The following is a 22,977-nucleotide window of genomic DNA, read 5'->3' on the forward strand; positions in this document are numbered from 1 at the left end:
TAAATTTGCCTCTGAGAAGGCCCTATGACTTATTTTCTCTCTCTTAACATGTTCAGTTTCCTGTCCCAATTCTATTGTTATCAATCATCACTCTCCCATTATTCCTGCTTGAAAACTCCCAAGTTTATTCATTCCTTTACTTATCCATGCATTCATTCATCCATCCATTTATTCATGCAAGGTTTGAGTTCCTACCGTGTGCAGTTGTCATTGATGTACCCTCTCGGTAATGATGAAGACAATATCTACAATTTGTTGAACACGCATTCTGTGCTCAGCACTGTACTAAATGCTCTACTTCAGTCTTATTTAATCCTCACAACATCCCTGTGAGGTAGGTATTATTTCCCCCTTTTTTCAGTTGAGGTAACCAGGGCTCTGAAAATATCTTACCCAGAGTCATACACATGAGGAAATAAGAGAATCAAAGCTGTACCCAGGTCTGTCCATCTCCACAGCCCATACAGGCCTGCTGCTTCTTTCCCCATGTCTGATCTATCATAGGGCCTTCTCGGGGCTTTTTTGTACTGTCTCTGAATCGGTCCATTTCCTCTTCCCTCTCTTTTTCTCTCATGAGCCTGGCTCAGACCTCCTCACCCCTTGCTCATTACTGCCATAGCCTCCTTGCTGTTTTCCCTGTCTTTATCAAGTTGCTCTTGCCTCCACTCCATTCTGCTCTCTGCCACCTGTCTGATCTTCCTAAAATAGTTTTCATTATGCCAGTCTCCTGCTCAGGAAGAGACTGGCTTCCTGTTGTTATCGGATCCAATTCATCTATCTCTACGTGATGTTAAATTCCCTGACTATCCATATTTACTTTCTAATACATCTCAATATCAGTGTTAATTCATTCAATAAATATTTGACTTCATGAGCTAAGAGTGATGGGATCATAAAGAGGAAAAATTGAGGAGTCTGCTGTAAAAGGCTTATCGTTTGATAGGAGAACTCATCAGAATTCACTGATTCAGCCAAGCTAGTCATCTTTAACTTTCCCCAGTCAAGCAAAATTATTTCTGTGTCTACTCATACTGTACTCACAGATTACAATGTTTGCAGGCTTTTCCTCTCCACATATCTAAACAAAAACCTCATGATTCAAGGGATAATCAAGTATCCCTTTTCTTTTTAGCTTACCTTTTTCCTCTCTGTAATTCCTTATAATATTTATCATCTAGACATTTTATTTTAATACCTATACAGCTTCTGCATTTTTTTACAGAGCACTTTTATGTGCTTTATCTTATTTGAGCAGTAATGTAGATATGGCAGGTGATAGTCCCATTTTATAGAAGAAACAGCATATAAGAAGTTAGGTGACTATATACACTTGTGTGGCTAGTGAGCTGTGATGTTCTTGGATGTGCGCTCTTTTGAATCTTTGAAGGTAGTGTGGTCCAGAGGAAGAGCACAGCTTTGGAAGCCTAGAAATATGTGTGGTATCAATGAGGAGAGTAAAAAGTGCAGAGGGTTCTGGTTCAGGCTTTGGTTCCAGTTATGGCTCCACTCCTTGTCTTCTGTGTGACTTCAGGGGAGTTGCTCAGTTCTCTAAGCCCTGTTTTCTTGTCAGCATTGTTCCTGGCTTGCCTCTTATGGGGTTATTTTGATGTCCAAATATTATGATAACTAAGTTATTAGCTAACTTTGTTGAGTGCTTACTAAATACCAGGCAATGTCCTAAGTGTTTTACATGGATTATCTCAGCTAATCCTCACAACAGCTCTCAGAGATGTTCTTTGTTCCCAATTGATAGATGAGGAAGTTGAGGCACAGAGATGTTAAGTAATGGGACCAAGTTTACGTAGCTACCAAGTGGTGAAGCCAGGGATTGAATGTAAGCAGCCTGAGTCTAGAACCGGTATTCTTAACCATGGTACTATACAATTGTTTTTTAAGGTGTTCTGTAGACTGTAAAGTGTTCTGAACATGCAGAAGTCCAGGCTGCAAGGAGCTGCATGGCCCTGCCCACCTGTGTAATGGTGAATAGGGAAAGGAGGGGGCAACATGGAGATTTTGCAGAGGAGGAGAGAAATGGTTTCCTAGGGGGTCTGGCCAGGATTGGAGATGTGGAGAGATGTTTGCGGGCCATATATCTGGCTGTTGGCTATCATTCTCCTATTAGGCTATCTGGCCTGCCTTAGAAAGAGGGTGGAATGGAGGAAGACCCTGTTCAGCCAGTGAAGCCCAGTGCCGACAAGACAGGTATCCCTCGGCCCAGGGAATCTACATCCACACTGTAGCTGGTAGAGCCATAGATCAGACCCCAGGGCAACCTTGTTAGCTACTTAGGGGCGGGGACTGTTGGTTTCTAGCCCATTAGATGGATAAATGAATGAAGTGGTTACATAGCCCTCTTGAGACCTCTCACTAGAATGTATAATCTTATTAAACGTTTTAAATTATAAAAGTAATATGGTTATTAAAGAAATTTTGTGAAAAATAGAAAACAAACCATCTCATTGTTTCTCTTAAGGAGATGCCTAGGAGGCAAGGCCAAGAGTACAGGGGACAGGTGGCTGAGGTGGACTGGGCACTGCCCCCACTTGTAGGGGGCAAGTGGGACTCTGTTTCTGACCACCACCCTTACTATCTGTTTGAACCTGATACTCTTAGGGAGCTGGGGTACTTGACTTGCTTTGCTTTGCTTTGCTTTGCTTTGCTTTGCTTTGCTTTGTGTGTGTGTGTGTGTGTGTGTGTGTGTGTGTGTGTGTGTGTGTGTGTGTGAAGTTGCCTCCATTGCTGCCCTTCCTTTGCTGTGTATTGGGCAGGGGGCCTGGCTGCTCCGGCCCAGGGTGAGATTGAAATTCAGACCCTAATCACGTGGGTTTGGACGTGACTCCAGAGTTTAGAAAGGGGAGGGAGGAGGAAGAGCACCAGAAAGGGGGGCGAGAGACCCTAATTTTGGCTGTGTGAATGTGTCACTTGATGCTTGTGGGTCTGCTGAGGCCTCACATCCTGGGGGTGGGAAGGGTGGCAGTGACGGTGAGGGGGTGCAGATTAGGAGGATCAGCAGGGCTGTGCTCCCAGCCGTAGGACAGTGTACTTAGAGGTGAGTGTTGAGGGTCTTTGGCGTGGGCCTAGTCCCTTATACTCTGTCCCTCTTGACTGGCCCAGGTGAAGCAAGGGGGCACTAGGACCCAGAGGCTAGCTCGATTCCTGACAAGTCTAGAGCAGCACTAGCGCAGAGTGAGACTCATCAGCTGGCAAGCAGGATTCGGTGTCTCTGGGTTCAGGAATCCTCCAGCAGCAGAGGGGACTTGCTCCTCAGCCCCCATCTCTGTCCCTACCCCTACCCCAGTAGGCCACCCAGGGAGGTCCATGGACTAGGGAGGGCCAGGCTGGCTGGCTTCTGTGTTTGTCCATGAGGGCCTGGAGCCCTGACCCTCCTGCCTAGGTTTCTGCCTTTTCTTTCTGTCTTTGGCCAGCTGGGGGAGGGGGTAGAGGCCGGGTGAGCAACATGGCCCAGAGCAAGAGGCACGTGTACAGTCGGGTAAGTGGTCCTGATCTGGGATGGCCACGGGAGGGCTTCTGGAGAAGGCCTTGGGTGGCTGTGGACATTGCTGTGGGGGGTGGGGAGACAGGCGGTAGCTAGGCTGGGGCCACTCGCGGCCCTGACCGTGTGGGACTGCACAGGCTTCCCTTCCCAGAGTTGGGCCCTCTCTGGGTACTGGTGAGGCCTGACCTTTGACTCCAAGTGGACCTCAGGCCAGAGGTTCCTGAGGGGGCCAGACTATCTTGGGGATTACAAATGGGGTTGGTGGGTTGGAATGGTCTTTCAGTGAAGTCTTTCTTTAGAGCTGCTTTGTTGTTTGTCACTCGCTTTCTTGCTCTTCTGACTGAGATTGAATCTGTAGCCACTCTTGTGTCCACCTGATTCTGAGAGGCTTATTAGGGTTAGGAGGTTGGAGAGCGTCTCTGAGTTTGGGGCCAGCCCTGATGTTACTGTCAGTTCCTTTTATTGTCAGGTCCGTGAGAGCCACTCGGCTGTCCCAGGTATGATTTGGCCTCTCGGAGCCCCAGGGAACGGTATCCTCACCTTCTTGGATGAGCTCTTTGGGGAAGAGAGTTAGGGAGTCACTGGCTCTGGCAGAGCTCTCTTATGAAGCCAAGAGGGGGCATCAGAAGGGGGCCCTGTGGAGTCTTCAAGGCCATGCTGTCACTTCTTCATGCTTCCTTCTCTGTTTGTTGCAAGGCCCCTGGTTCATAGAGCTGCTATTGCTAAAAATGGCTTAGGTGTGATTTTCTTCTAAGCCGTGGGCCTATTTGGAACCTCATTTCATGTTGTCCTGTCATCATGGGTATGTCAGAAGATGAGAGCTTCCCAAGGACAATGTTTAGTCTATTCCCTTGCCTTGTCCATTATCACCATGGATAGGGTGATAAGCCATCCATTTGAACCACTGGGCAGAGTCTGGGGGACAGATGCAGGACAGATCTGAGATACCTGATTTACCTGGCCTTTCTTTTTCTTTTTATAGTGACATCGCATGAGTGAAGGATCTCCAGAACTTGTGGGTAGAGAGTTGATAGAACAGGGCTCAGGCCAGGAAGAAGGGAGTAAATTGTTGGACGGGCTTGGTGAGGCATCTAGGAGTGTGCTGGTGGGGGCGGGGAAGTCAGGTCAGGAAGGAGTGGTAGTGACTTAAGGGCTGGAAGGAGGCACAGTTGTGTGCCCTCAGGGAGGACAGGCAGCAGTAGGGAGGGAACAGGGTTAGTGGGGTCGCTTACTGACTCACCTGCCTTCCCAGCTCAGGCTTTTGAGTCAGGCCCTGGGTTGTGGGGAGCCTGGTCTAAACTGAGTTATTTGTTTGAGCTTCATTCCCCTCCTAGGGGGCAGTGCTCCTTGAGAAAGCAGCCGTGTGGGGTGACATTCACAGATCTAGCAATGAATTCTGATTTATTAAATTTAAATATAATCTCTTACAAATTCTGGCAGATTCCAGAGGCGTTTTGAGAAGTTTTAGAACACAGCACTGACATATTTTCAAAAGGGAATTTGGTGGTGGTGGTGGGGACACTTTACCTTGAGAATGGGGTTCAGGGAAGTGACTTTTGATCCCTTTTCAGGCCAGGATCCTGATTGGGGCCTTTCTTATATATTAGGATGACACCGTTGACCTGAGGCTTTTAACTGTGTATGTTTGCATGTGTCTTTCAGACTCCCAGTGGCAGCAGAATGAGTGCGGAGGCAAGTGCCCGGCCTCTGCGAGTGGGCTCCCGCGTGGAGGTGATTGGAAAAGGCTACCGTGGCACTGTGGCCTATGTTGGAGCCACACTATTTGCCACTGGCAAATGGGTAGGTGTGATCCTGGATGAAGCAAAAGGCAAGAATGATGGAACTGTCCAAGGCAGGAAGTACTTCACTTGTGACGAAGGGCATGGCATCTTTGTGCGCCAATCCCAGGTACTCACCTCGTGTGTGTGTGTGTGTGTGTGTGTGTGTGTGTGTGTGTGTGTGTGTGTGTGTGTGTGTGTGTGTGTACGTGTACATGCTCTGTTGCATGTGCGGCTGGTGTGTTGGTGCTCCCTTTTCCTGGGCATGAGCATAAGTCTCTGGTTGGTAGAGTGGGAGGTAATGGGGGAGGGAAGATTAAGAGCTATCCTTAAGGAAGCTGCCCTGTACCCCAGGTTTGCTTAAGGCCTGGGGAAGGGCCCATATTACATCCAGCCTTGATCTAGCTATATAGAGTCTATTCTGTGTCCTCAGATCCAGGTATTTGAAGATGGAGCAGATACTACTTCCCCAGAGACACCTGATTCTTCTGCCTCAAAGGTCCTCAGAAGAGGTAACAGCCACCCACTTAAGTTGCCTCCTCACATCCAGGAGTCCCCAGGACTTCTCCCCAGAACACGGGGCCACAGTGGATCCTGAGAGTTTCCATCACCACCATATTCCCTTGTTATATCTTGCCTAACCTGCCATGACGTTCTCTGCCTCCACCCCTCTACACAAACACACACTTTGTTTCTGTTTGCATTCTACAGAGGGAACTGACTCAAATGCAAAGACCAGCAAACTGGTAAGTGGTTACGGGTGGGGGTGGGAGTAGTAGAGGGAAAGGAGAAAGAGAGGAGGGAGACTCAATACCAGGCAGGTAGAAGCAATAGATGAGTAAATTGAGTTAGCCTTCCAGTCTCCATCCTCTCTGAGAAGGAAGCTTTCTGGGTATGAAAGCTTTAGGTGTAAGGGTGGTATCAGGGAAAAGCTTTAGGTGTAAGGGTGGTATCAGGGAAAAAGCTATTAAGGCCCAGAAGTTCTGGATCAATTGGAACAGAGGCTGGGGGTGAAAGGGAGGACAGGTCTGATCCCAGTAGTGTTGTTGCCAACTTCCTACCTTTTGGTATCCAAGGCTGCCAGCATCTGATGGGTGTAGGGTAGGGGTAAGGTAAGAACTGGAGAAAGAAGGTGCTTTCTTTTTCACAAGTGAATGGAGAGGAGGTGGACCCTCTGCCACCTGTTTCAGGCTGTATGCAGAGGGCCTGCTGGAGCCTCCCTCCGCTGCTCTGTGCAGGATGTGTGAGGTGGGGCTCCAGACTCTCCAGCTCCTCTGGGTCAGGGTGTGGACCTCCTGGAAGCTGATCCTTAAGGGAGCCCTCACCTCACTTACCCTGCATTTGACAGTGACCTGGCTCCCCCCATACCTGGCTATGCCTGAGTTGGTCTTAATACCTACACCCAAGATATCTGGCCAGCTAGCACAGTGTGATGTTTAAGCCTATTCTCTAACTCTGCCCTTTCCTACTCCTCATGCAGCGGGGCCTGAAGCCTAAGAAGGTGGTGTGTTTACTATTTGTGCCTGGGTGGGTGAGGGCCATGAGCCCCCTCCCCAGCTGTCCTGCATGTCCTTGGGCTGCATGCATGTGTGTGTGACCTTGGGGCTGGGATGGCCAGAGGAAATGGCAGCCTTGGCTTTCAGAGTTCCTTTGAGGGGTGCAAGGACATCAGGCTCAGGTAGTACTCATTAGGGATGATCCTCACCCCTTCCCACATTCCTGCCCATCGCCTAAGGACGTCTAGTCAGAGACTCCAAGCATTTGACTGTAAACAGTAGCAGCATGGAATAGAGCATTTACTGGGTTACAGTGGATTCTCACTTAGCCTCAGCTTGGGGGCAGTGGGAGGAGAGACTGGGGGTCTGGAGGTGAGGAAAGTACCAAGTGAGGTGGTTAGGTAAGAAGGTGGGAGGTCAGGGAACAGAGCACAGGAAGAACAGTCCTGAGTTGAAAAGCCTGTGTTGTTCTTGTCTCTGGGTGGGTGCTGCCATGAATGCCCACCCTCACTGTGCTCTGTCAGTCTTTCACTGCCTCTTCCTTCCTCTGGTGGTGTGCCTGAGGCCCACCTCCCACAACTCCCACACCCCTGAAACTCCTCTAGTCTTAAGTTGCTGCCATGACCACTTCCTCACACCAGCCCAATGCCTTGGGGCTATGCCCAAGCTGTCTCCGACCTGCATGTGCCTGTCAGACCTGTATGTGCTGTGCTGTATGTATGATTCTGTGATTTCCTTGTCACCAGCCTGTTTCAGGCCCTTCTGACCTTGCACGGAGGGCTACTAGATTGGGGCAGTGGAGGGGAGAGTAAAACATCTTTTTTTTTGACTTCTGGTTGGTGGTGGGTCCTCACTTTGGAGTTTTGCCTTGGAAGAGACAACATGATGGTACTTGCTTTGGGGTCCTGGCTTGGGAGGGAATGGGGATATAAAAAGGAAAATAATTCTCAAAAGGATACTGGACCCATTCCAGACACTGGGCTTCTTCCCTTGATTATTGGCTCCAGGTTGGGGTTCCCATCTCACACCAGACCCCTGAATAGAGAAGAGGATGGACCTGCAGTCTGATATCTATGGAGGAGTTCTGGCCGCAGTCTGACTTGATCCTGAGAAGGGACCTGAGCTGTGCCCAAGTCTTGGGGTTTTGGCGGCTGCCTAGAGAAATGTGGCAAAGCCTAGCCTAGGCTGCCTGTGCTGGGATATAGCACCTTCTTGGCTCGTGATGCAGAATGTCAGTCAAATAGTCAAGTCCTCCCCTGGGTCTTCCTCTTCAGTGCTTCTGTCACAGCACATCACTTAACCCAGGGAACAGGGAGGTAGCACCAGAACAAAAGAAGGAACTTTGAGGAGGAGGGTGGAAGAGAGAACCCAGATGTCTCTGCAAGGTGCCCAGTCCTCTCTGGAAGCCCTTTAGAGACAGGTTTTAACCTGACTACAACAAGGGTAGAGTTGAGAGAGGAGCCAAACACTGTCATTAGAGCTGCTGCAGCCCAGATGGAATGTTCCCCAGGTTTCTTAGTGTGCCCTGCTGAGCTGATGCAGCAGGAGTGCTGTGGGTACATGTGCCTGATGAGCCACCATAAGGGTATTATTGTCCATGTGTATGAGACAGAAGTAGAGTTGATGGGGTTGTGGACAGAGGGGAGTGTGAGTATGAGAGAGGCCTGATGAAGCAGTGAGGCCCTGTGTCCCTGTGCAGTGATACCCCGGTCCCAGAGAGGTCATCCCAGAAATGAGATGGCCCTTAGCCCAATTTCTTGGAGCAAATTCTTGGGGCTGGGGGAGAGGGAAGGAGAGGGAGGAGCCAGAACCTGTTCTTTGGAGGAGGAAGCAGGGCGGGTTCAGTAGAGGACTTTGTCCAATCATGAGGAGGAGGAGGAGCCATCAGAGCCTGGTGGTTGCTAGGCGACTGAGGAGCAGTGTCTCCACCCCTAGTGGAGCAGATGAGGGTGGGTGCATGACGTCAGGTGGAGCTGCTGCTGCGGCCACTGAGGCTGCCATCAGCCTCAGCTGGCGAACTAGGCCGGCTACCTCTCCGGTGCCTGCCGGAGCCTGGCTGTCCCCACTGCGCACCGTGGGGGCTTCTGCATCTGAGCTGCAGCCATTTGCCAGCTGGGAAGCTGCTGGTCTGGGAAGCTGAGGCTGCATTGTTGGGATTTGATGCACTAATCTCCTGTCTCCGCCGCCTTTCCCTCTGTTCGGTCTCTTCCCCCCCCTCCCTCCCTCCGTCTGTCCTTCCTCTGTGTTTGTCCATCTTCCTCTGTCCTTCCTTCTCTCCTATCCTGGCTTTCTTTGGTTTTCTGCAATGATGAGACAGGCACCGACAGCCCGAAAGGTACTCTTGCTTGCTCTGGTCCTGCTGCTGGGTTGCCAGCGTGATGGTGGCAGCAGGCTGCTGGGGTGGGGGTGGGGGCTGATTGACTTCCTCTGTCTACCTGGTTGGGGGAAGAGGATGGTGATGAAGGTGGGGGGCAGGGAGAGGTGTGTGTCACTGCCATGCCCCACACCCTGGGCATTTGCTCCCTGGCCTGCCTGCTTTTGGCTTTGAATCTGTGTTCTGGGCCTTGTACCCAGTGGCCTCTCAGACTTGGGCTTCAGGCAGCTTTTGCTGCAAACTGGCTCCGGATGCATTTCCTATGAGAGAATCTTGGGAAGCAGGTCCAGATGTCTTTGTGCCTCTAGCAGGCCTACCTCACCCAACCTTTGCTAGAATGACTCTTGGTTGAATACCAGCATCCCCGCCCCACTGGGGTTTGTGTCAGGGGTCTTTCCCTAGAATAGTTTTTGATACACAGCTATGGAGGCTTAGCCCAGGGTAGTAGAGGTGGGCGTTGGTCTCCTTGGGAGACCTAGAAGCAGGGCCCAAGCCAAATCTTGCCTTTGCCAGAAGTATGAGACACTGGGTATCAGGAACATTATTTGGGAGTTGGAGTTAATCATCTGTATCACTTTGCAGTAACCTGAGGGGTTTCTGGATTTGGTTTAGGGCAGTAGTTTCCCTATGTTGCTGCCCACCCTCCCCCTCTTTTCTTGCAGCTGGGTGGGGTTACTTTGCTGAGCTCTGGGCTTCAGGCTCATGCAGTATTCATGGTCCTGACACCTGAGCCCTCTGCCCTGGGGAAGGGAATTGCTGCTGGAACTGGTCCTGGAGAAGGGGGTGGGGGTGGGGTATACAGTAGGGCTGTTCTGCCTTGGGGACCTGATCTCCCTCTGCTGGGTTCATATCGCTCACTTCGGGCTCATATCATCATTCTTGTCACATGGTATTTCTAGGGAGTCCTCTGTGGAGTCTAGCACTTGAAGGAAGGGGCTGACCTGGGAAAGTCCTTGGGAGTGGTGGGTGGGCGGGGCTCTGGGATAGAGTGGGAGACGTTGTTGTAGAAGGACTGGTCTTCTCTACCAGCTGCTGTGTTTGGTCTCCTGTGGTTCAGCCTAGGAGACAGGGACTTCCAGGATTTCCAGGGTGTCTGAAGGGGTGAGGTCTGCAAGGGCAGGACAAAAGTGGGAGAAGGAACTAACGGGAAATAGGAGTTCTGAGTTCCTGGAATGGGAACGAGGTGATTCACTGGATGAAGGGGATGGGCTGGGGATGGGGGAGGAGTGGTGGGACCGCTAAGCGTAGCCTCATTTCTGTTGCTTCTGCTCTCATTGCTGTCCCTTTTGCTGTCTTTCTGCCATTATCCTTTCTTTCCTGACTACTACTCCTCTGGCTCCTGTTGCCTGTCCAGACTACAACCCGGCGGCCCAAGGTGAGGAAAAACAGGCCTCTGTACAAGCTACTGCTGAGTGGACACACACTCATTTTAGGCGTGTGCATGTGTGTGGGCATGTGTATGAGCAAGTATAAGTTGGTCACAGTGTACCCTGGGTTCTCTTAAGGGGAGTGAGGGGACTGAGGCTAATGACAGGCCCCTCCGGGGAAAGTGACTTCTGGCTCTAAGGAGGGTGTCTGAGCCGGTAGCTTGAGCACAGAAGAGAAACGAGAGTGGTTGTAGTTAATCAAGGTAGGCTTTCTTGAAGAAGGGCATTTAGACCAGCTGTGTGTGTGTGTGTGTGAAGGGCATTTAGACCAGCTGTGTGTGTGTGTATGAAGGGCATTTAGACCAGCTGTGTGTGTGTGTGTGAAGGGCATTTAGACCAGCTGTGTGTGTGTGTGTGTGTGTGTGAAGGGCATTTAGACCAGCTGTGTGTGTGTGTGTGTGTGTGTGTTGGGGGGGAGGGCGGGGATTGGAAGAAAGGTGAAAAAACTTGGCAGTGTAAATGTCAGGAGATAAGGAGGTGGGTGTATCTGTGAAAGGCTTTGGGCATGTGGCCTCTGAGTGTCAGCCCATCGGGAGAGCTTCAGGGCTCAGCCCTGCAGGGAGGAGCACTGGGCAGGCCTGTCTGCTCCAGGGCCTCAGCTCCACAGGGGCCTGGGTCGTGTTATCTGATTAGAGCCCCTCTGTCTTGGAGGGAGGGAGGTGACAGATGGATTGGCTGTACTGACCTTGTTTCAGAGGGGAGCCAAGGATTACAACTTTCACCCTGGCTCTTTCACCTGCAGGGTCCCCTGAAGTAGATCAAGGGGAGGAGAATCAGCTTGATTTAAAGAGCTGGGGGGCCTAGTACCCCCACTTTTAGCCCAGCCTTCTCTGGGAACATGAAAATTAGAGATCAATCTGTTCTTTTTCTCTGGGAATGACACTGAGGCACTTTTTCACTCTGGGGGAGGAGGGCACAGGCCCAGAGCAACAATGGGATTGGGAGTATTAAGAAATTGCTAGAATGATCACAAGTGGGTCACAGAAGGAATGGTCTGGGGAGTATGGGATTCTGCTCTAAGGGGTTACTGCCAGAGCTTGGAGGAATGTGGGGTCAGTGCCAAGGGAGGAGCATTGTAATCTTATGTCTTTTTCCATCCCTTCCTCTCCTGCCATCCTCTCACCCCCACCCTGCCCCGGTCCTTTGTCGCTATCTCTGACTGTGTCATTTTCATTCTGCTCATCACTGTTTCTCTGTTCTCTTTGTGCTTTGATACTCTCTGCCTTTTTCCTTTTCTGTCACTTCCCTCACCATATTCTCATATTCTGTCTTACTCTGTTTCACCACCCCTGTCCCCTACACTTCTGGTCTGCCCCTACCCTGTCTGAATAGCCCACCCGCCCAGCCAGCACTGGGGTAGCTGGGGCCAGTAGTTCCCTGGGCCCCTCTGGCTCAGCATCAGCAGGTGAGCTGAGCAGCAGTGAGCCCAGCACCCCAGCTCAGACTCCGCTGGCGGCACCCATCATCCCCACGCCAGCCCTCACCTCTCCTGGAGCAGCCCCACCGCTTCCTTCCCCGTCTAAGGTAAGGTCTGGGGTTGGAGTGAAGAAGATCCAAGACACGAAAGGGCCTATGACCCCTGGCAGGGTCTTCGAAGTTTCCCAGGGTTGGGGGAGACCCGGAACTTGGATTAGAAGAGTGGGGGACACAGCATATAGGTACCCCATCACTGACTAAGCTCTTATACTCTCTGCCCTTCCACACTTTCCCCTTATGTATCAGGCTCTTCTCAGATGTTTGTATGCCACTTGCTTTGGCCCTGGGCCTGGAATGATGTCTGCACACATTCCTGTCCTTTCCACTCCAGCTCAGTCTTGATGGGGAAAACGGGGGAGGCTGTGCATAGACTGAAGGGTCTCTCCTTTGCAGGAGGAGGAGGGGCTGAGGGCCCAAGTGCGGGACCTGGAGGAGAAACTGGAGACCCTGCGACTGAAACGTGCAGAAGACAAGGCAAAGCTAAAAGAGCTGGAGAAACACAAGATTCAGCTGGAGCAGGTGCAAGAATGGAAAAGCAAAATGCAGGAGCAGCAGGCAGACCTGCAGCGGCGCCTCAAGGAGGCTCGGAAGGTGGGACTTGGGATGAAGAGGGTGTTTGGGGAGGCACGGGGCCCAAGGAAGTGTACTGGAAGCTGAAACTGGAGCCTGGAGTGTCCTGTGAGAAAGGGTGCATGAGGCAGCTCTGTGCTTGTAACCCAACCAACCTCCACTCCTCTTCAGGAAGCCAAGGAGGCCCTAGAGGCAAAGGAACGCTACATGGAGGAGATGGCTGACACTGCTGATGCCATCGAGATGGCCACTCTGGATAAGGAGATGGCCGAAGAGCGGGCTGAGTCCCTACAGCAAGAGGTGGAGGCGCTGAAGGAGCGTGTGGACGAGCTCACCACTGACTTGGAGATCCTCAAGGCTGAGATTGAAGAGAAGGGTAAGGGGCCAGGAGCTGCTGGGGGCCAAATGGTGGGGTTGGAACTTTGTCTGAAAGTATTAATGGTTTTCCCCAGGCTCAGATGGCGCTGCGTCCAGTTATCAGCTCAAGCAGCTTGAGGAGCAGAACGCCCGCCTAAAGGATGCCCTAGTGAGGTAGGGTCCTCTCGTTGTGCGGCTCACTCTCCTGTCTCCAAATGTGTTAGAGCGCCCACCACCCGGTGACTCCGACACGCACTCTCCTCTCTCTTCACTTTCCCACAGAATGCGGGATCTTTCTTCCTCCGAGAAGCAGGAGCATGTGAAACTCCAGAAGCTCATGGAAAAGAAGAACCAAGAGCTGGAAGTTGTGAGGCAACAGCGGGAGCGTCTGCAGGAGGAGCTGAGCCAGGCAGAGAGCACCATTGATGAGCTCAAGGAGCAGGTCTGGGGAGCCCAGCGCCTTGCCCAGAGCACCCCCACTGACTCGCTTCTGTTATAGGCACCTTCTGTTTCTAGGTGCCTTTCAGCCCTTCTCCTTGTTCCCTCTCTGTAACACAGGTGGATGCTGCCCTGGGTGCTGAGGAGATGGTGGAGATGCTGACAGACCGGAACCTGAATCTGGAAGAGAAAGTGCGGGAATTGAGAGAAACCGTGGGGGACTTGGTAAGAGAAGAGCAGACTCTGACTCATGACCCTGATGGAGGGTAGTTGGAAGTGACTTGCTGAGAGAAGGGCTGACATGTGACCCCTGACCTTTGAGTAGGAGGCATGGTGAGTGAACCCACCCTGGCCTGCTACCCTGACTCTGACTTTCCTTTGCCTCAACTCCCCTGTGGCCTCCCAGGAAGCAATGAATGAAATGAACGACGAGCTGCAGGAGAACGCACGTGAGACAGAACTGGAGCTGCGGGAGCAGCTGGATATGGCGGGTGCACGGGTGCGAGAGGCCCAGAAGCGTGTGGAGGCGGCCCAGGAGACAGTTGCAGACTATCAGCAAACCATCAAGAAGTATCGCCAGCTGACCGCCCACCTGCAGGTGCCTGCCTACCCGCTATTCTCTGCCCACCATCTCCTCAGGGCTCCCTGAGGACCCAGCTGTGCCTCATTGTCTGTCCCTGTTCCCAGGATGTGAACCGGGAACTGACAAACCAGCAGGAAGCATCTGTGGAGAGGCAGCAGCAGCCACCCCCAGAGACTTTTGACTTCAAAATCAAGTTTGCTGAGACTAAGGCCCATGCTAAGGTCAGGAAAGTGGGTGGGTCGCAGAGGGCTGAGTGTTGGGGACCCCAGCCTGGGTGTGGCGGTGTGCTGATCTGGTGTGGGGTTCTGGGCTTCACTTCCTGGATGGGGGCGTGCTTTGTGTGGTGGTTTGGAAGACTCCTGGCCTGGGCCTAGAAGCGGGGAACGTGGTGGAGCAAGGCATGGTGGTTATGAGGCGCTCTGCAGCCTGGCTGAGAGCCCACCTCCCTGTCCACCTCACAGGCAATTGAGATGGAGTTGAGGCAGATGGAGGTGGCACAGGCCAACCGGCACATGTCCCTGCTGACAGCCTTCATGCCTGACAGCTTCCTTCGGCCAGGTGGGGACCATGACTGCGTCCTGGTGCTGCTGCTCATGCCTCGTCTCATTTGCAAGGTATGGTCTATCAATCACGTGCCCAACAGGACTCTGTTGAACTTGCTGTGAACCAGGCATTGAGGATGCCAAGTAAAGATAACAGTCATTCTCCCTGCTCACAGAGTTTATGATGTAGTGGAGGAGCACAGTCAACAAAGTCACAGACGGATGTATATTACAGATGGCATGTTGTGAAGGGGAGATGGCATGTTGTGAAGTGGAGGTAGCGTTTTTGAGAGAGCACGGTCGGAGAGCCGATTTAGATAGAGGGTTGTCACTGAAGGAATGACATTTGAGGCCAGACTTAGAAGATGACTAGGAGTTAGTGGGGAGGTCGTTGTCAGGATAGCATTCTAGGTAGAAAGGTAGCAGGAGCGGCAGCTTTAAGGCGGGAAAGAGCTTGGTCCCACTGGTCCTGCCACCCTTTCATCCCCACATCCCAAATCTTCATAACCACCAGTAATCGCATCATTACCCTTTCCCCATGTGATAGTCCCTGCCCATCTAAGAGCTGTTTCTGCTTTCTCCCCCATGTATCCATGCCCCCTACATAGTTGCTCAGCTCTCTCTATTCCTGAGTCTGTGTTCTCCATCCCCTGCTCTGAGCCCCAGGTCTCTGGTGCTTCTTCCCACAGGCAGAGCTAATCCGGAAGCAGGCCCAGGAGAAATTTGAACTAAGTGAGAACTGTTCAGAGCGTCCAGGACTTCGAGGAGCTGTGGGGGAGCAGCTCAGCTTTGCTGCTGGGCTGGTGTATTCGCTGAGTTTGCTGCAGGCCACACTCCACCGTTATGAGCAGTAAGTAACCCCTGACCTCTACTCCAGGGCCACGGGTCCGAGATTGGCTGGAACTGAGATTGCCTGGTAGACGCTGGCCTCACAGGGCCCTTCTCTGGTCTCTAGTGCCCTCTCTCAGTGCAGTGTGGACATGTATAAGAAGGTGGGCAGCCTCTACCCTGAGATGAGTGCCCACGAACGCTCCTTGGATTTTCTCATTGAGCTGCTGCACAAGGACCAGCTGGACGAGACTGTCAACGTAGAGCCTCTCACCAAAGCCATCAAGTACTACCAGGTCTGGGGCGAGAATTCAGCCTTGGCACAGGAGGGAGGGAGGGTTTCTTCTGCTGGAGGCTGTTGCCAGTGTAGCCAAGGTTGTATGTCCCAGGCTGATGGCTTGAGGCTCGTAGATGGACTCACCTTAGGATGCAGCTCCTTGAGGGTTTTGGATGCTCTCATACCTCTGGAGTCCTGTGATGACAGGGTCAAATTGCAGTTCGGGAAGAATTCTCCATTCTTCCAAGGCCTAAAGACTGTCTGTTTCTTTGCCATCCCTTCTCAGCATCTGTACAGCATCCACCTCTCTGAACAACCAGAGGACAGTACCATACAGCTGGCTGACCACATTAAGGTGAGGTGTCTGGGCCAGTGGTTGAGCCCCTTATAGAGATCAGAAATGGGAGACATCAGTTCACACCCTCAAGGGGTGTCGCATAAGACTGGAACAGGGTCACTAAGGCCAGATCAGGGAAGCCAGTGGACCCACTTATGGATGGGGGCCAGCCGAGGGCGGAGACTTCTTAGAGATGGTGATGGGGCAGAAGGGCTCCTGTTGGGGGCTGACAACGACCTGCTTCTGTCCTCACAGTTCACCCAGAGTGCCCTGGACTGCATGAGTGTGGAGGTGGGACGGCTGCGGGCCTTCTTGCAGGTGAGAGCACAACTAGATCTGTTTGAGCTCCTCTTCCTTTTAGTCCCCACCTCCTCGCCCCAGCCCTAATGCTGACTTGGCTCTCCATCTGTTTCCTATTCCCTGAGTAGGGTGGGCAGGAGGCTTCAGATATTGCACTCCTGCTCCGGGACCTGGAAACTTCGTGCAGCGATATCCGCCAGTTCTGCAAGAAGATCCGGAGGCGAATGCCAGGGACAGATGCTCCTGGGATCCCAGCTGCACTGGCCTTTGGACCACAGGTTTGGGCTGTGAAGGGGGATGGGAAGGAAGCCAAGTAGAACCAGGAGGGGCCCAGCGTGTCAAGATCTGGATATGGTCAGGGGACAAGAATGGTTTTGAGGTAGCTGGGAGCTGTGGTGCGGGGCCCAGAGTGGGCTCCTGACTCTGGCCTGTTGCACAGGTATCCGACACACTCCTAGACTGCAGGAAACACCTGACGTGGGTGGTGGCTGTGCTGCAGGAGGTGGCTGCTGCTGCCGCCCAGCTCATTGCCCCGCTGGCAGAGAATGAAGGCCTGCCTGTGGCTGCCCTGGAGGAGCTGGCTTTCAAAGCAGGCGAGCAGGTGGGCTGGGAAGGCTGGGCAGAAGGTGGTAATGGGGCAGTCAGGTGGCCAGTGTGGGGTTTTCACTACTGCCCTTGACACCTGCAGATCTACGGAGCCCCCTCCGGCAGCCCCTATGAGTGTCTGCGCCAGTCATGCAGCATCTTGATCAGTACCATGAACAAGTTGGCCACCGCCATGCAGGAGGGAGAGTACGATGCAGAGCGGCCCCCTAGCAAGGTGGGTGGGGTCGCTCCTTGGAGGGGCTCCAGGGGCCTGGAGGAGCAGGACTTGGAGAGCTGCTGGTAATTGTGGGAGGGAGGGCTGGGTGGCAGCAGGAAGGAATCTGGGGAGCACCATCCTGCTTAGGAGGCAAGGAGAAGATTTTCCCTTTGACTGGATCTCTGAAAGGAGTGCCTTGATGACCTCCTCTCCCTATCCCTGCCCTCTGTCTCCTGTCCCTACCCTTAGCCTCCCCCAGTTGAGCTGCGGGCTGCAGCCCTTCGTGCAGAGATCACAGATGCTGAAGGCCTGGGCTTGAAGCTTGAAGATCGAGAGACAGTTATTAAGGAGTTGAAGAAGTCACTCAAGATCAAGGTGAGGATAGGGAAGGCTCTGGATCTGGGGGGCCAGGAAATAGCATGGGGCACAGGGAAGCAGTGAGTGTTGGTGATCATAACTCAGGGGGGCTGGGGGTTGAGTGGGGAGAAGTGGCACCTGTGATCAGTGGGAGTTCTCGTGGGCCCTCAGGAAGCTTTCTATCTCGTGGTCTATTCCAGGTCTCTGGGGGGCCATGGGAGGGTGTAAGGGAACTAGACGCTCTCTGCCCTCGTCCAGGGGGAAGAGCTCAGTGAGGCCAATGTGCGGCTGAGCCTCCTGGAGAAGAAGCTGGACAGTGCAGCCAAGGATGCAGATGAGCGCATCGAGAAAGTCCAGACTCGGCTGGAGGAGACCCAGGCGCTGCTGCGGAAGAAGGAGAAGTCAGGCACCTTCCCAGGCCCCTGCTCACTCCACCCCTCCCTCCTTCCAGCAGCTCCCTGCTGCCTAGCCCAGGGCCTCTTATAGTGAGACTCCCCAGGGGGACAGACGCCATCTTCCTTCCCAGCTGACATCCCCATCATCTCATCCCAGTCTGAGCCTCTTCTGCCTCTGGCTCCTCACCAGTAGGGCTACTCCAAGGACTCAGTCAGGACTGAGAAGGGGGGGTGGGGCCATGGGGAAGGGACACTGTCCAAGCCCAGATTCTTTCACAGAGAGTTCGAGGAGACGATGGATGCACTTCAGGCTGACATCGACCAGCTGGAGGCAGAGAAAGCAGAGTTAAAGCAGCGATTGAACAGCCAGTCCAAGCGCACAATCGAGGGGCTCCGGGGTCCCCCTCCCTCGGGTATTGCTACCCTGGTGTCTGGCATTGCTGGTGGTGAGTGTAGTGGAACAGGCAGCACTAGCCCAGAGGAGATTGGATGGCCCCCCTCCTGCCCTTGGCTTCAGTTTGACTTCTGCCCCCCTCTTTTACCCCTGGATATTCAACCAGGAATATGCTTGCCCAGTTTCACTCTGTGGCAACTTTTTTTTTTTTTTTTAATGAATTTATTTTTGGCTGCATTGGGTCTTCCTTGCTGCACGTGGGCTTCTCATTGCGGTGGCTTCTCTTGTGGAGCATGGGCTCTAGGCGTGCGGGCTTCAGTAGTTGTGGCTCGTGGGCTCTAGAGCACAGGCTCAGTAGTTGTGGCGCGTGGGCTTAGTTGTTCCGTGGCATGTGGGATCCTCCTGGACCAGGGCTCAAACCTGTGTCCCCTGCATTGGCAGGTGGATTCTTAACCACTGCGCCACCAGGGAAGACCTCTGGCAACTTTCACCAAGTTTTTACTTCTTGAAGATATGTGCAGAGTTCTGACCAAGGTGGGGCAGTGGGGCCTTACCAAGTTGTTGGTGAAGCTCAGAATTACAGTGACAGTCGGACTCCAGTAGATGTCCCTTCTGGGTCTACCGTCTGGCTTTCCTGTCCCAGCCCTGTATTCCAGAGGGTCACCAGCCTGCAGCAGGCTGGGCTGAGTGCTGTGGTATCCACAGCAGTGCATGGTCCTTGCTCTTGATCCCTCCTCTGCTTGGGCACTGCATTTTCTCTTCCCCACTGAGTTCACGTGGCTTCACCCTATAGAGTAGTTGTCTCTTCCATTGCTGAATTCTCCCAGCTTCACTTGGGGCTTGTGTTCTGACCTTTGCCTGGTCTCTTAGTGTGGTCAGGGCTCCTTACCTGGAGTTTTTCTGGCTTCCAGGCCTAGTCTCCTTAGTTTCCTGACCAAGGAGGCGGCCACCGCCATGTTAGTTCTCATCTACCGTGTAGTTCGGTTTTTGTTCTCTCTTCAGTTTCTTGCTTACCCTTCTCACCTCCAGAAGGCAAACTCCTTGTAATGGAATTAAACCCTCAGGATCTCTAGATCTCCCCTGCTGTGCTTGCCTTGTCAGCTGGCCTCACCTAGGGTCTTGTCCTCATCAAAGCCCCCGTCACTGGTGCCGCTTGACCCTGAAAGTGACCAAGCGTCTTCTTGACTTTAGACTCTTGTGGTGCAGACGGCTCCATGTTCCTTGGGAGGGGAGTCTCCAGAATTACCGCATTGAGTTGCTTTAGCATATAGGCTCTTTAAACAAATATCGGTTCTTAGTGTATGAAACTTCACACCCAAAAAAGGGTGACTTTTGTCTCAGAGCACTGGGGAACCTGAGGAACATGGGAATGTGTCCACATCCTCCACTTCAGTTTTGCTGCTAGGGAGCACTGAGGGTGCAGACATATCAGGGTGTCAGGAGCGTTCCGGCTGCCCTTCTGGGAGCTGGAGTCTGAGGCAGGGAGGCAAGAATGGCCTCAAGTGCTTCTCCTCCTGCGCACACTCCCGCTGCCACTCTTCCTCACGTGTTGCACCATGTATTGTGGCCTGGCTCCCCTTTTCTGTCTTTCACACATATTTGCTCTTTCCCCAAAAGTAGAGGCAGGGTCTTGTTAGAGAAGGTATGGTGTTTAGGAAAAAAGTCTTCCTGCGTGCCCAGGATTCCTCTGGTATGTCCCCCTCACTCCCAAATCATCTAATTCCTCTCTCCTCTTTTCCTGCTCCCCAATGGGCTATCCTGAGCACAGAAGAACAGCAGCGAGGTAGAGACCCATCCTGGTGGGGGGTTAACAGGGCTGGTGGGAATTGGGGCTGGGGGAGCAGGGTGAGACTACCCCCTTGGGAGCAATCAAGACTGGAGGTAGGAGGGGATAAGGAAAGGGGATGAGTAGGGATGGTGCCTATCTTCAGCCTTCTGCACCTGGGGCTCATGACATTTGTTATGGTACCCATAGGAGGTGCCTCTGGGCAGGCTCCGGGATCTGTGCCAGGCCCAGGGCTGGTGAAGGACTCACCACTGCTGCTTCAGCAGATCTCTGCCATGAGGCTGCACATCTCCCAGCTCCAGCATGAGAACAGCATCCTCAAGGTGAGGAGGTCACAGGGAGGATGGGTAGAGGTGGAATGTAACTGCCTCGTTGATGATAGATGGCAGGGCCTTCTATCACTTATTACCGCTACCCTTCTTCCCCCTTCCCCCACAGGGAGCGCAGATGAAGGCATCCTTAGCAGCCCTGCCCCCTTTGCACGTGGCAAAGCTCTCTCTCCTACCCCGTGAGGGCCCTGGCAGTGATCTAGCTGCTGGAGTGCTGTATCGTAAGACTAACCAGCTGCTGGAGACATTGAATCAGTTGAGCGCACACACCCATGTCGTGGACATCACCCGCACCAGCCCTGGTATGGACCAGCCAAATCCTGAGATGGAAAACACACCCCTTCCCCTTGCCCCAGGCAGTTCCCACACCAGAGAGGCTCTTCCTAGCACTGCCCTTTGGTCTCAGTGTTTAATTTGCTTGATTCACCTACCCTCTTACATGTCTACTCCATGAGCGGGTCCAGTATCTGCACTAATGACCCTTAATCCAGTACAGCTGCCTGCCTGGGCCTTGGTGGGCCTCACTAGCCTTCTATCCCCACAGCTGCCAAGAGCCCATCGGCCCAGCTCCTGGAGCAAGTGGCTCAGCTCAAGTCCCTAAGCGACACCATCGAGAAGCTCAAGGTTAGTTTAGACCCTGCCCTTTCTCACCCGACAGTGCCCACTTCAGAACATTCCGTGGTGGAGCCCCTAGCATGTTCATTTCCACAAGAACTCCCAGGGTTCCTGGGGGCCCATCCCTGTGCTAGATGACACACTGGGGAGGAGATGGAAGGGGAGGCAGGATTCCTGCCTTGGGAACCTGCCCTCACTCCCAAACAGATTCTCATCAACAGAAAACAGATTCTTATCAACAAAGTGGGTTGAGCTAGGATCATCTTTAGAGTGTGTGGTTTCAGGCACAACTTCTGTCAGAGCTGATATCACTGCAGAGTAGAATGGTTGGAAATGGCTTCCCAGAAGCTATAGAATCTGAGTTGAGCCTTAAAAGGGTAAGTATCTGTAAAGTAAGGATGTTGGGTAGGGATGGGATTGGAGTTGAGAGCAAAAGTATTATGATAAAGAGGATTGGTCCCTGCTTCTTTGGTATTAGTGTTCCTTCCTGTGAAACCAGGGAGGTACTGGCCTAGCCTGTGGGGGTCCCCTAAATGAATCCTTTTCCCGTCTGCCAGGATGAGGTCCTTAAGGAGACTGTATCTCAGCGCCCTGGAGCCACGGTCCCCACTGACTTTGCTACCTTCCCTTCATCAGCTTTCCTCAGGGTAAGAGGGAGTGGGGGAGGGGGAGGGGCAGTATGGAGGGCTCAGGTGGGTCCTTCCCCTCTCCTCCAGAATTTGAAGAGGCTTCTAGGGTCTCAGGTCCAACAACTGAACATCCTGAGAAATCTGGCCAAGTCTTACTTGCAAGTATCTTAAGAGTGCTTGCATTGCTTCCTGAAATTCCAATATTTTAGCAGTTAAACATCTTCTATGACTTTTGACATCAGAAGGGGCTCAAAACTCCCTTGTCAGGCTGTGCACCTCAATTCTGATTTGGAAAATGTGGTCATTATAGTCTAGCAGCCTCAAAGCCTCAGTCACCCAGGGTCTCAGTGCTCAGGGACCCTGTCAGTGGCACACAGCTCAAGTGAGCCCCTGACCTGGAGGCCTCTTCCCCTTCCCAACTCCCAGGCCAAGGAAGAGCAGCAGGACGACACTGTATACATGGGCAAAGTGACCTTCTCGTGTGCTGCTGGCCTTGGACAGCGACACCGGCTGGTGCTCACCCAGGAGCAGCTGCACCAGCTTCATGGTCGCCTCATCTCCTAAATGCTCCTTCCCTCGCTGTCCTCTTCTACGCTCAGCCCTCCTGGTGCCGCTCTGCCTGATGTATAGCCACTGGGTAGCCCCCAGGTAGAACCGCCTGTGTGAAGCTGTTCCTGCCCCTTTCAGCTTCACTCCCACCTGTCAGTGCCCTGCCCCTGCCCCTTGACCTGGTTCCCCTAGTTCCGTTCCCCGACCTCTGCTGGAACTTGCTGTTCAATTGCTCCCTCCTTCCTGAGGAGACTCAGGGGCCGTGGTGGGTAGGTAGGCTGAGACCCCACCACCAAAGGTCAAGTGAGGTCTCCCTGATTGAGGACTTCACCCCTTGATTAAAGTCACTTCTGCTTCAGTGTTCTCTGTGTGGTGTTGGGAGTGGGACTTGGGCCGTTTGGCTCAGAGCAGGAGTGGAGGAGAAGGGATGCTGAGGAGGCTTTGGCTGGGTCACATATGAAGGTCTCCCTCTAGTGACCAGTAGAATGCCGTGTTCCTCAAATTTGTGTGCAGTAAGTTTCTCGGAGCAAGGGGAAAAGGGCTAGACCACGGGCTTAGCTCCTGAGTTCGTTTATGGAGTTAGGAGGCCAGGAGTATGTCGTCTCTGCCAGCAGGCCTGCCTCTGCTTTCTGGATCTTTCACTGCTCTTCAAGCCAGTGTTTGGAGCTGGGCTAATGGTATGATCATCGCCCCAGACAACTTTCTGATGCACTGGCACAGTCTCCCCATAAGATCTGGGGTCTCTCAGAGGGAACATTTACTAAGCAAGGGAGGACCAAAGCAACAGACTGGTAAGAAAGGATAGAAGTTGCAAAAGCTGCTCCCAAGTCCCACTACAAATT

The 22,977-nt window shown here is 52.8% G+C and overlaps 1 protein-coding gene across 5 annotated transcripts in view; it reads left to right on the plus strand.

The window, feature by feature from the left end:
- DCTN1 (dynactin subunit 1) overlaps positions 1-22,539 on the plus strand; it is a 30,366-nt gene extending 7,827 nt beyond the window's left edge. Inside the window, exons 1-29 of one of the 5 annotated variants that reach the window (XM_079940493.1) lie at positions 3,217-3,490; positions 5,159-5,404; positions 5,708-5,786; positions 5,986-6,020; positions 11,904-12,095; positions 12,441-12,638; positions 12,789-12,993; positions 13,070-13,148; positions 13,257-13,416; positions 13,533-13,637; positions 13,819-14,010; positions 14,100-14,216; positions 14,457-14,609; positions 15,227-15,387; positions 15,493-15,661; positions 15,929-15,997; positions 16,235-16,297; positions 16,408-16,557; positions 16,719-16,880; positions 16,968-17,099; positions 17,331-17,456; positions 17,697-17,839; positions 18,113-18,279; positions 20,203-20,336; positions 20,452-20,644; positions 20,887-20,966; positions 21,242-21,334; positions 21,515-21,604; positions 22,013-22,539. In XM_079940493.1, coding sequence (XP_079796619.1) covers positions 3,458-3,490; positions 5,159-5,404; positions 5,708-5,786; positions 5,986-6,020; positions 11,904-12,095; positions 12,441-12,638; positions 12,789-12,993; positions 13,070-13,148; positions 13,257-13,416; positions 13,533-13,637; positions 13,819-14,010; positions 14,100-14,216; positions 14,457-14,609; positions 15,227-15,387; positions 15,493-15,661; positions 15,929-15,997; positions 16,235-16,297; positions 16,408-16,557; positions 16,719-16,880; positions 16,968-17,099; positions 17,331-17,456; positions 17,697-17,839; positions 18,113-18,279; positions 20,203-20,336; positions 20,452-20,644; positions 20,887-20,966; positions 21,242-21,334; positions 21,515-21,604; positions 22,013-22,150 — 3,864 coding nt within the window. In that variant the 5' untranslated portion in view covers positions 3,217-3,457 and the 3' untranslated portion in view covers positions 22,151-22,539. Of the gene's footprint in view, positions 1-3,216; positions 3,491-5,158; positions 5,405-5,707; positions 5,787-5,985; positions 6,021-11,903; positions 12,096-12,440; positions 12,639-12,788; positions 12,994-13,069; positions 13,149-13,256; positions 13,417-13,532; positions 13,638-13,818; positions 14,011-14,099; positions 14,217-14,456; positions 14,610-15,226; positions 15,388-15,492; positions 15,662-15,928; positions 15,998-16,234; positions 16,298-16,407; positions 16,558-16,718; positions 16,881-16,967; positions 17,100-17,330; positions 17,457-17,696; positions 17,840-18,112; positions 18,280-20,202; positions 20,337-20,451; positions 20,645-20,886; positions 20,967-21,241; positions 21,335-21,514; positions 21,605-22,012 lie in introns of those variants that run through there. The other 4 variants (XM_079940494.1, XM_079940495.1, XM_079940496.1 and 1 more) reach the window with 4 other exon arrangements.
- The last annotated feature ends 438 nt before the right edge of the window (positions 22,540-22,977 follow it).

The sequence above is a fragment of the Stenella coeruleoalba genome (assembly GCF_951394435.1).
Source record: "Stenella coeruleoalba genome assembly, chromosome: 13".
Classification (NCBI taxonomy): Eukaryota; Metazoa; Chordata; class Mammalia; order Artiodactyla; family Delphinidae; genus Stenella; species Stenella coeruleoalba.